Source organism: Rhodamnia argentea, chromosome 9 (assembly GCF_020921035.1).
Source record: "Rhodamnia argentea isolate NSW1041297 chromosome 9, ASM2092103v1, whole genome shotgun sequence".
NCBI lineage: Eukaryota > Viridiplantae > Streptophyta > Magnoliopsida > Myrtales > Myrtaceae > Rhodamnia > Rhodamnia argentea.
The window spans coordinates 16,243,031-16,255,620 of NC_063158.1; the positions used below are offsets into that span (position 1 = coordinate 16,243,031).

General features: G+C 40.6%; 1 protein-coding gene across 1 annotated transcript; it reads left to right on the forward strand.

Annotated features, from left to right (window-relative positions):
- Positions 1 to 12,374, forward strand: LOC115754887 (mediator of RNA polymerase II transcription subunit 25). The gene is made up of 15 exons (XM_030694058.2): positions 1 to 427; positions 606 to 636; positions 737 to 788; positions 1,193 to 1,323; positions 2,135 to 2,338; positions 2,431 to 2,496; positions 2,887 to 3,103; positions 3,873 to 3,940; positions 4,047 to 4,892; positions 6,242 to 6,295; positions 6,427 to 6,455; positions 8,147 to 8,215; positions 8,324 to 8,408; positions 10,025 to 10,111; positions 11,666 to 12,374. Exons 1-15 carry the CDS (start codon positions 261 to 263, stop codon positions 12,137 to 12,139), a joined length of 2,580 nt encoding a protein of 859 aa, XP_030549918.1. The 5' UTR covers positions 1 to 260; the 3' UTR covers positions 12,140 to 12,374.
- The last annotated feature ends 216 nt before the right edge of the window (positions 12,375 to 12,590 follow it).

Below are 12,590 nucleotides of genomic sequence, written 5' to 3' on the forward strand. Positions count from 1 at the left end.
AAGTCCCCCCCAACCAACCCCCCCCACATCTCTCTCTCCGCCAGCCCGGAAGTCCCGTTTCTCCGATTCCGACCTGGCGAAACGGGCTCGATTCTGAAGGGTCGTGCGCCTTCTCTTGATTCCCGGTTGAACGAATCGCGCAATCTCTTCGCTGTCTGTCCAGTCGAATTCGAGCGCTTCACCTGTTGGACTCGCACCTCTCGATCGTCGCATCTGGTCCCCGGGTAGTTCGTTTTTAGCCTTTTCCCTACTCCCGAGAAATGGTTGTGCAGTCATTGAGCCCTGATATGGCGCTCGGCGACATCGCCAAAGGATCGAGTGTCCCGATGTCTACGGAGAGATCGCTGATCGTGGCTGTCGACGGCACTGCAGCCATGGGGTCCTACTGGAAAACCATTGTTTCCGATTACCTCGAGAAGATCGTCAGGTCCATTTGCGCTCTCTTTTTGCACTGACTATGATAATTTCTCTATCCTCCTTGTTATATAATGAATCGAGTCCACATTACTTGAAAGAAATGCGTCATTTGTTTTGTGACAGAGAGAAATGTTGTGTCGATTGCTATATTGTGGGCGCTTAATTTGACAAGATGGGTATTTGCGCAGGGCTTTCGTGGGGAATGAGGTGACTGCACAGGTATGTGACTTTTGCTGAGTCCTTCTGTTTTGCTTGCAAATCACAGTCGCATAATTTTTCAGAATGTCTGAGCTGTTTTCTCGGCTTTGTTTCCCTGCAGAAATCATGTGATCTCTCTCTGGTCATGTTCAATTCTCATGGCAATTTGTCTGGTATGTTCTTTCGCATGCTACGTTGACCAAATTGCATTGCCTTCCCCTGAAAAGATATGCTTGGTGGACCTGCAGTAACTATTAAGTTTATTGTCAAAACTGCTGCAGATTGTGAAAAATTGAAGAAAATAAGCAGGAGTTAAAGCAATAATTTCAACTGGCTTGTTTTATCATTGCGTTGCATTCTTGTGACAACCTTGGCTTGTCAACAAAAAATATGTTAGTCTTTAGAGAGTGTAGATTATGGCTATGAAGTCAAGGTAAAATGTATTTTTTGGAGCTATTATAATGCTAGAAAGTTCTTGTAGTAACTTCAGTGATTGCTATTGTGATTTACGATGGTTTTTCATTTTCCTTCGGTGCAGTTAAATAAATGAGGATTTCTGTCTGTGATCCTTTTACAGCTTGCATGGTTCAGCGAAGTGCCTGGACAAAAGATGTCAGCCGTTTCCTGGATTGGCTCTCAGCAATGTCTTTTAGTGGTGGTGGTTTTAATGATGCTGCTATTGCAGAAGGTCTTTCTGAAGCTTTGATGGTATATTGCACTACTTGTGTACACCGAATTTGAATTATTTAGTTCACTAGCTGATTCAATATGTGAGCCCAAGCTGGCTATGTAGCTGATATATTATCAGTTTGGTTTAAGCACGGGCATTCAAATATTAGCCTGATGTAGTGTGTTCGGAGAGCTTGTGAATGGTCTAGTTGTGCACTGACTGGAATGAAACAACTTTTGAGGCCTCATTTTACTGGCCATCGATTCTTTACAAAGCCTATGGCAATCTATTGATTTATATTTAGCTGCTAAATGACACTACTGATGCAATTTGTGTACAGTTTTTTCTCCGTAAGATATGTCCATAGAGTTGGTTCTTTATCTCCTGTTTATCACCTATACCTTCAGTAGTTGGTGCTCTTTTTCTACTACCCCCATTGTGTTCTTGGAAAAAAAAAAGGTTTTCTAAGCGTTGTGCATCAACACAATTTGGATAAAATGCCTCATCTCGGCTTTATCTGTGTCGATGTACATTTGATCGAAGATATTATGTTTTTTCACTTTTACTCATTCAGCTCTATGTGCTCTCTCTCTATCCCTTTTTTAAGGGGGCCACAAACATGGGGGCAAACATGGTTAGCGAACTTTTGTTCCATTGTTGTCCATTTGATCCTGAAATGAATTAGTTCATCTGTAATTACTTTTGCCACAAATGTTTTAGTCATATATGTGGTAATTATGGTTTTCTTCAAGTGACAACTCATATAATCTGCTATACTTGAAGCAATGAGTGAATTAACTTTGGTTCCAGGGGACTCATGTTGACTCTGGTCTTCTTCTTCTTCTTCAGATGTTCCCCCTACCTCTGAACGGAAACCTACCTCCGCAAAGTCTAGATGGAAAAAGGCACTGTGTTCTTGTTGCTGCAACCAATCCTTATCCCTTGTCAACTCCAGTTTATCGACCAACTTTTCAGCTGGAAGAGGAGCATGTTGAAACTTACACTGGAGGACCTTTATGTGATGCTGAGGGTGTTGCGAAATTTTTCCCTCAGGTATTTTTGTAGTTCAGTAGTTGGTGGTTGGGTTTGTGTTGTCTTCTGAGAACTTTACACTCCCATGTGACTGGCCTTTTTCTGTGATGCAGTGCCGTGTTTCTCTCTCAGTTATTTGTCCAAAGCAGCTTCCAAAACTTCGGGCAATCTACAATGCTGTAAGGAAGTTGCTTTGCTTCTATTATTTGATTTGCTATAGTTGTTTGTTTAGCATCTCAACTGAGCTCTTCCTTGTTCAACTGGTGCTCTTTCGAGTTCTGGGAAGGATATAGTTTGCTGCTAAAATGGGATTCCAGACAAGGACCCTGGACTTTAGTGTAGTCTATAGACTTCGAATTAAGTCACCTTTAGCCATGAAATGAACAGTGACTAAGTTAGATACCCAAGAACATACAACAATGAAAATTGTGATGTCTCACAGGTTACAAAATGTATGTTCACTACAGTGCATGCATTCTCTATGGAAGTTGAGAAGATTTGCTGACTTTATAGCTTGTACCACCCATTTGAATTTGTTCGTGGTGCTCACGAGTTACTAAAAAATGTAGGGAAAACACAATCCGCGTGCAGTAGATCCACCGGTTGATAATGTAAAGAATCCCCATTTTCTTGTATTAATTGCGGAGAATTTCCTTGAGGCACGGGCAGCTTTGAGTCGTCCTGGAACATCTAGTTTGCCTTCAAATCAGAGTCCTGTCAAGATGGACACAGCTCCACCTCCAGTTAATTCAGTCACGGCACAACCTCCTACTTCTGTTCCACCTGGTTTGTTATGCACTAGCACTACTTAATTAGTTTTTTCCCTTGTTTGTGATATAATCTTATGAACCTTAGTTGCCATCCCAGTATCCTTTTCAAACTGTTTTTCTTTGGACAGTATTTAACTGGATTTGTTGCAGAATGAAAGTTATGGTAATACAATTCACTGCTGTCTGTTCAGTAAATGGTAAATTGTGAATAGATATACTATCTTGCATCTAGGAGGCCTTATTGCTGGATTAGCCAAAGATTTAGTTATTTTACACGTTCTTCTTTCTGTAGCTTTTTATTACCATCTGTCCTAATTGAGGTGTCATCTAGCCACTTGTAGAGCTTGCATGTTTTGGGACATGCTCCTGAATCATGGCAACTGTAGTAAAAATACTATTGGTCTATGAAGGAGCCTGAATCTCTTGAAAATATTCCTATGTTTCTGGAGGCTGGAAGTTGCTAATTCTATAATATATCCCTCTCTCTTTCTCTCTCAGATTATAGGATTGTTCAGTCATAATATTCAGTAATTAGACTGTAATTCTGGTGATATTTGTCGCTGCACAAAATGTAGTAGCGAGGAAGGAGTCGCTATCAGTGAGTGAGTCTGAAGCTCTTGATTTTCAGTTGATGAAAGGAACTCAATGTCACCGGGGGCAATGTCTGTAGTATATCTTTATGCTAGGAATGCAGTTTATCCTGCATGAGGTTGTGTTTTGCATTATAAGCGCAGGACAGTTAGTTCACAATGGTAATTTGATTTTTCCCAACAATCTTTTTGTAGTAAATGGACCCTTACTGAACAGACAAGCAGTTTCTGCGGGAAATGGCCCTCCTGCCACTGTCAAAGTTGTGAGTCTTCTATCTCTTTCCAGTTAAATGCTAGGGGCTAATGCCTCTACAAAATGAAGGATTCTTTTTCTTTTTTGCCGCATGAACTTAGATATTGCTTTTCCAGGAACCAACTACGGTGACTTCTATGGTAGCTGGCCCCACCTTTCCTCACATTCCATCCGTACCGCGTCCTACTACTCAAGGAGTCTCTGCCTTGCAGACTTCCTCTCCTTCTTCTGCATCTCAAGACATGGTAACGAACAATGAAAGCGTACCGGATTTGAAGCCGGTGGTGAGTGGTGGCATTCCACAATCAATGCGACCTGGAGGTCCTGCAAATTCAAACATACTAAACCACCTCTCTCAAGTAAGGCAAGCGGTCAATTCCGCAGCATTGACTGGAGGGACTTCAATAGGGCTTCAATCGATTGGTCAAAATCCAATGGCCATGCATATGTCAAATATGATTTCTAGTGGGATGCAGTCTACTGTCCCTGCAGCTCAGACAGGGTATTCTTCAGCCCAATCGGGCATGACCTCAGTGACAGGTCCTGGCTCTCTCACAGGGACCATACCAACTGGACAAAACCAAGGCCTTGGTTCATTTGCTCCAGCAACTAGCAGCATTACTGGAAATTCAAACATTGGAATATCCCAACCAACTGGCAATCTTCAAGTTGGTGCTGGTATGGGTCAACCTACTCCAGGCATGAGCCAAGGAAGCCTATCAGGATCGCAAATGGTGCAGAATGGAGTTGGCATGAATCCTAATATGATGAGTGCCCTGGGTCCAACAGCTCCCTCTTCTGGAACTGGCACAATGATTCCTACTCCAGGAATGCCTTCACAAGGACAATCTGGCATGCCATCAATTAATGGTAACAACAATCCAGGAGCAAGTATGCCATTGTCACAGCAATCATCAAGTGCTTTGCAAAGTGCACAATCCAAATATGTGAAAGTTTGGGAGGTATGAACTCAAGAGTATGTTCTTTCTAGGAAAATATATATGGACAACAGGATTACAAACCTTTTGCATTTTGCATTCTTCATTGATTGTTGCTGGAGGATCTCAGGTTCTTGATTAAGTTTGTTTGGTTCACAACAAGTTTATGGATTTCATGTGGTCAACTTCCATCGCATGTTGCTGAGATTTCTCTTTTCTTTTTTTCTTTATATGGAGTATGTCTTGTTAGCGATTTTACTTAGATCATTTATCTGCAATTTTATGTCATTCCTTCTCTGTAATCTTACTTTGTCTTCTATCCGCTTACAACACGATAAGGCGTTGGGTCTTGGTTTGGCAATGGTCCTCTTTCTTGGCTGTTCTATTTTTGTTCCCAGTTCCACTTTAGTGTTCTGCTGTCCAATGTGGTTGGAGCTTATACCATGGTTCACATATAAATGTCATATACATGTGGCTGGAGCTTATACCATGGTTCACTGTTCCTCTCCAGATATGATCCAAAAGCCTTTCTCCTAAAACTAGTCTCTAGAAAAGAAACCAACTGCGATTCGATTAGGATCCTAACCATTTCTGTTGTCTGCTGTGATTCTGACTGTTTCTGAACTTTCATACTGCAAATCAACAATGGCTCTTCTTTGGTAGTTTCAAATGATGGTGTATTTTCACAGAGCGTGCGCTTTAACGTAGATGGGAAGAATCATTCAAAGTCTGGCTCTGCATTTGTTGTCTAATATGTAGTTATGATGATTTGCTCCTCTATCTGGGGGAATCATCTGTTAATGGTGTCTTTTGTCTTTTAAGATTGAACGAATATAAGTTCTACGCGGGCTCTCTTCATAAGTGAGATAGATATTACTCTCTCCAGAAGATGAGGTTTGAGCTTAATACTTGCTGCTGACAAGCTCTAGAAAGGTGGCCAACTCTCGCCAAGCAAATCATCTGGCCTCTTTAGCCTAGATTACTGTTCTATCGGAGGCTCTTAACCAAATTCTTTTCCAAATCTTGTGTCCCAAAATGGTTGGGTTGCTGGCATTTGGGTGCTTGAAAATGTCTTAACTAAGTGGAGTAAGATTTACAGAACTTTCCGAGCGTTCTCTCCTATAACTGTGGCACATAATCAAAAGAAAACTCAATAGCCAATCAATAATGTGCCAAAACTATGAACTTTGCAATGAAACTAATACTCTGTCGCAAGTGTTTACTAATAGAGAATGTTGTCATTGATTGCTTTTTTGTTTGTTTGATTATTTACCTGGTTTTCCATAATAATTTCTCTAGCCTGCAAAATGCTGACTGTTGTAAAGTCAAAGATTGCTGACTGAGATTTGTCTTCATTGAAAATATGTGAGCAGGGTAATTTATCTGGGCAAAGACAAGGACAGCCCGTCTTAATCACCAGATTGGAGGTATGTATTCATTCTCTGATGAGGTTTTGTAAAATGAGCACCCATGTTATGGTTTTTCCTGCTCGTTACTTGTTACAAGGTTTATTTATTTATCTTTTACAAGCCTTAATGCTGGACTTGTTTTGTGGCAGGGTTACAGGAGTGCATCAGCTTCTGAGACGTAAGTATCAAACCATTTTGCCTTTATTGTGGAATTATAGACAGTATCCGTTTTGATCTGGCATTTCGTTTTTCAACAACTAAAGAATACTGCTCCATTTGATGCTTTTGGCTTTTGTGTTCGTTTTTTCCACAAAAATATCTGCTATAATTATGCTCCATCAAATCTGAGTTTACTATGACAATGACAGAGACTGGATAGATGGCTTTTTTTTTTTGTCCATTGTTTCAATTAAAGCACTGTCTCCCTGCAAAGCACAGATATCTAACATTAACTTTCTTAGTTGGTCCAAATCAATTACGTAAAGGGTCTCTGTGAGAATTAGACATGGATGGCATTCTTTCTAGGTCAAGATAAACCCCTTGGAAGGAATTAATCTTTTGCTCTTTCTTTGTTCAAAAGAGTAGACATATTTTTTCCGTTATTTGTAGGGGAGAAGTATCTTAAATTTTGCATAGAACTTATCTAAAGGTTGATTATGTGGTAGTTTAAGGTAGAAGAAATTCTGTGTTGAAACCTAGATATCCTGAAGCTCCTTTGTCTAACTTAAGACGATGTTATGAACTTCATTTAGATGGGGGGTTGAATACTTAACTGGAATCTTTCACCAAATTGATTTCATGATAAATCAAGACAAGATCACAGAGTGAAGGTTATAAGAGAAGATAGATTATGAAGATAGATACTGGAGGTTAGAAAAGTACATTGCATTATGTTCCTCCAGAAGCCTTACTCCTGCCATTCTGTGCCCTGTGCATTGCTAGTAAATGACCACTTCAATCCAACATGGATTACCACCTCCGAAAATGCTCATTAGTCATAAGCCAGGGAGAGATAGAAGAGCAATTTCATGTTCCTTTTGCTATATTATATTTTGGGATTATGTACATTTCTTCTGCCCCCTGGAGTTCTCCACTGAAAAATGTGGATATGCTATTATGGCTCCTTCTTCCTTTTTCCTTTTGTGTTGACATGTGCACTAGGGGCAGTGGTGGAGGATGACATGCGTATTAGGGGCAGTGCAATTATGGCAAAATATTGTGGATGCACTAGCAATAAGGGCTTGTGGTTCGGGGAAGATCACCAAGGCTATGTTTGTCGAAGTGGGGAAAGTGGGGAGGATAAAGTTTGAGTGGAAAGTTCCAAAAATTTGAAATTTTGTGTGTTGGAAAATGAGGGACAATTTATAGTTATAGGTGTTTTACTTTCCATTCTCCTTTCCCTTTGCTCTCCCAAACATAGCACAATTTTTGTGGAAACCTTTTTTTATGTTGTCATTATCTATCTGATGCCCTTCATTAAGTTTTCTGGCCTTATTATCTTCTCGTTTAATCATTCATGTCTTAGTTACTGGGCGTTGCAATGCAAATGAAAGATTTGCTGTGACATTGTTTCTCCCGATGGCTGTTTATTTGATAGCACTTATAAAATTCTCTTATATAGTGTCAAATCAGTTACTGAATCGCTGATCATGATCTTATTGTCACTTTCAGAAAGCTTGTATTTATATTCTCCTTTCTTGAAAATGCTAGAATTGTGAAATTGCTTTTGTGTTACATCTGCCTTTCAATTTTCGGCCATTTAGATGGAATCTGGATATTTATTCATTCTTGTCGGCTGCATCTTGAATCTCACTAAGTTTGTCTCAAGATTAATCTTTCACTGCTTGAACATTCTTTTGCTTCTTTCAGGCTTGCAGCAAACTGGCCTCCTACCATGCAGATTGTTCGTCTAATATCTCAGGACCACATGAATAACAAGTAATTCTTCTTATGGAAATCCAACCTTGTGTGGAATTTTGATTGCCACTGCTTATACTGGATCGAGCAGGTTACTGCTGCACTTTGCTCAATTAGAACTTTATGCAGGCAATACGTTGGGAAGGCGGATTTCCTGGTTTTTCGGGCAATGAATCAACATGGTTTTCTTGGGCAGCTCCAAGAGAAAAAACTTGTAAGTCGACCGATTCTCTATTTCCTTTGTATTTTGTCTTTCCACTATGTCAGTATTAGAGTGCAAGTGTTATTTTTTTTACTGTGTCACACATTGGTCTTGCATGGGAAGCATAGGCAGAAGTATATTTATGCAGATTATAAGTCCTGTATGATGCTCTTTGCTGCAACTTTAATGTGCTTATATTCATGGAGCGCTAGGGAGCGATGCATAAGGTAGTTTTGCTTGTCCTGCTCCATGATTGGAGTATATGGTGATAATTGGAGTATGTAATGCTTCAATTTGTTACATGTTTACTTCTATGCTCAATGCCAACCCCATTCCCACTTCACCTGGTGCTAACAAAGAAAATGATAAAGGAGGGTCAAGCTAGATAAGGAGAGTAAAATAGCGGAAAACTGCAGAGGATTTGGGCACAAATTAGCTGCAGACATGGCTGCTGCCCATTTTCTCATTGGTGGAATGAACTATCTTAAACCTACATACATGTGATTTAAATTACAAAGACCAAGAAACCCTACTCTCTTCCTGCTTCCTCCCCTACCTCTCCCTTTCCCTCATGCAGGAGCAGAGCTGCCACAATTCTCTTTTTCTCTGCAGACGGCTTGACACTGCCACTATGGAAAGCGTCACAGCCACCTCACCACCACGATGATTGCTCTCAGCCCCCATGCGACCAACGCCCACCCCTCTCTCTCTCACTCGCCATGCCCACGGTTGCCTCTTTGAGTCCTATAATCGAGTGATTTGAGCTCCATAACCTCAGATAGAGCCCGATCTGTGGTCATGGACCTTCGGAGACTGTAGAGATGTGTGACATTGATGGTGGGCGAGTTGTGGCAATTTGAGGCCACAAGGATGGCTGCATGCTGAGGGCATCGTGTTGGCGATGAATCTGTGCTGGTCACGTTTGTTAGTGACACAACTGTTAGATAGAGGGAGGGCCGGAGCGGCCGTGAGCAACGCTGGCCGCGAGCGGTGGTGTCTGGGACTGAGGTGTTGGTGAGGAGGTGCTGGCCTTGCTAAGATTAAGTCATTAACCCTGAGAGGAGAGATGGGATTAGATTGACTAGGTCCAGGCTATTTTCATTTGGAAAATATTAGTATGCGGCTGTAGGTCCAAATACATAATGGGACAAACAAATAAGCGAGTGACAGCTAGTGGTCAGCAGCCCGGACGGCAGCTAATTTGAGCCCGGTTGAAAAAGTAATTTAGGAGATTTTATTTTATCTTTCAATGTGATAGTTTTGAGAGATGCATAAATTTGATAGATACAAAACTAAGTGGTGTAATTACATGAACATGGACAGTGTCAGAGCCCTCACTGGTTGCAAATACGTATAGTCTTAGGGTGCTCTTCTGTGTAATTAGGTTATTTTGGGCCATTACTTTAGATATGTAAATTTAAAGCAACATCTTAAAGAGGTGGTTTTTCTAGGAAACCAGTAAAAATGGGTCAGGCTTTGCAGTTCCAACACACGCACATGCCCAAAAGATATTGCTTGACTACTGTTTGATTGTGTAATGCAGAATTACTACCGGGCTCTCCAATGTTAATCTGATCCAATATTCTGACTTTGAGCTTCTGGCTCTCTCTCTCTCTCTCTCTCTGTAGTGTGCAGTCATTCAATTACCGTCTCAGACGCTGCTGCTTTCTGTGTCAGACAAGGCATGCCGCTTGATTGGGATGCTTTTCCCTGGGGTGAGTCATGTCTGAACTTGAATCCATCTTCTGCCAACAGGTTCAAATCAATGGGACCGGACAAAAACTGTTTTGCTCTACACTAGTTTTATTGCCTGCACAATGCAAGGATAATCAAGGAATGACTTTTAAATGAATTCATCTTTGTAAATTTTATAGGAAGAAAAAGGGTAGTAGTTCCTTATATAGTTGACATTTTCTTTGCCATCCTATGTTTTCATATTTTTGTACTTATTCTACTATATGGTTAATGGAAGAAAAAATTATAGGCAACACTCTTTTTTCTAATGCCAAATGTTCATTCTCAGGAGTTATGACAAAATACTATAACAAGAGAACATTACAATAATTAAGAATAAGCCTATCATTAGATTTTACTTATTGATTAGAGTGTTATTTGCAACAGGAGAATGAAAATTACATATCTGTCACAAAATAACAATTCACTTCCAGTTATTCTAGAATGCCATTTGACTTTACTTTGTAAAGAGCAAAAGCATAGAGTTAAAGAAGACAGTTGGCTTAGAATAGTGCTATCAGTGGAGTCGTGTTTGTCGAATATATATGCATCTAGATGAATACTTAAAGAATCATATTATTGACTTCTACAACAGAGTAGAATTAAACTGTTGTATAAACAGAGAGGTATATCAAGTGTAATTTTTAATTTCTGTAGACAAATTTGTCAAACTAATATGTATCGGACATGTAATTTCCATAAATACGCAAAGTCTCTGCCCTACCCATGTCATTGAAAGAGACGGAAGAAAACAAAGAATCTAAATCAATGTGCTCAAGTGCTTAAAAGAATTAACTTGTGAATATTGTTCAAAGCAAAGCCGCAAAGCCTTATGACAACTTACCGCAAAATACAGGGGTCAGATGTGGGATAAATACAAAGATTTGATTAGTTGTTGAATCATACAGTTGCTGGAGAAGGGGGAGGATTGGAGCTACAAATATATACAAATCATAAGAAAACGGAAAGAGGATTTACGTCTAGGCATTAGGACTTGAAAAAGTCTTCAAGAAGTGGATAGGAGGAGATAGAGATCTATTATCACAACATTTAAGATAGATATAATAATTTCTTGTGCAATGAAAATGTACCACGACTAAAAGCAAAGATACATACTTGTTAGAACTAAATGATTTCATCTTCAAACACTCCCATATACAGGTCCTGCATAATCTATATCAGTGAAATCGTGCCTGCACCAAAAGTCTTTGATAGCATAGCAAATATCAAGGCTCCTACAATTAACTAATAATGATAATCTATGCTGTACTAATCTATCAAAGAGACTGGGGTTCCTACTTTAAGCAATCACACTCTTTTTGTTCAAACAAAAGGATCTGTAACTATATATCTTGTATGATATATTAGATTTGTGCCAAGTATACGAAAAAACAAAGACCAAAACAATGCTACCTACCCAATTTTAAGGAATGTTTCAAAATTCAAGAAGGGGGTCTTCTTTTAAGCAACTACTACTCCTTTTCCTCCCTAAAATATTCCGAAGTGTCCGAACCATAGATTCCGGATGTGTTCAGGATATGGTTGTGTTCAAGCCGCAAATAACAAGCCAGCAACAACAGCAACAAATGCAGCAACAACAGCAACAGATGCAGCAGCAATTGCAGGCACCACCGCATCCGCAGATGCAGCAGCAACAGCTTTCCCAGATGCAGCAGCAGCAGATGTCTCAACAACTGCAGCCCCAGCACCAACAGATGCAGATGTTGCCCCAACAACAGCAGCAGATGCAGCAACTCCAGCCGCAGATGCCACAAATGCAGCAGCAGCAGCAGCAGCAGCAGCCACAGCAACACCTCCAACAGCTGCAGCCTCAACACCCACAGCAGCAGCAACTTCAGCAGTTGCAACAGCATGCACCGCAGCAGTTGATGGGAACAGGAATGGGGCAAGGGTACGTTCAAGGTCCAGGGCGTTCACAGTTGATGCCCCAGGGCCCTGTTTCATCGCAAGGGCTACCCAACATTCCCGGCGGGGGATTCATGAGCTAATCTGAGATTCTGAAGTTCCCCACTTAAGCCACAATGCTCTTCAATTCATCTCCTGCTTGAGACGAGTCAATACATTTTTCATTTTCTCTAGATGTTAGAATCAGGGATTCGCCTTGCAATTTCTACACATGCCACATGTTATGATTGGCTGGATTGATACGACCTTGTCTGGTAATAGCATTATGCGGTATCTTGTACAGATTTTAGTTACCATAATGATCCTTCTGTGTTCTTCGGTTCCTTTATTTATGTTTCCACATGAACTTATATAGGTTCAATGTTCATGCTCATCTGTGTTGACTACCTTTGGTGGGCTTGAGATCCCTTTTGCATGCGCTAGAGTTTCTTTTTAGCGGCGACTCTCCAAGGTCTACAGATAGTGCTCTCAATTCAATTACCTTTAGGTGAACATATATAGTGCTCTCAATTTGGCTGCCCCGATGCGGGGCTT

What these genes read in the sequence shown, in the direction of transcription:
- LOC115754887 (XM_030694058.2), top strand. Translation starts at nt 261, where the DNA reads ATGGTTGTGCAGTCATTGAGCCCTGATATGGCGCTCGGCGACATCGCC. An exon ending in TTCTCATGGCAATTTGTCTG is followed by an intron (nt 789 to 1,192) that starts GTATGTTCTTTC and finishes ATCCTTTTACAG; the next exon opens with CTTGCATGGTTCAGCGAAGT. An exon ending in AGTGCATCAGCTTCTGAGAC is followed by an intron (nt 6,456 to 8,146) that starts GTAAGTATCAAA and finishes TGCTTCTTTCAG; the next exon opens with GCTTGCAGCAAACTGGCCTC.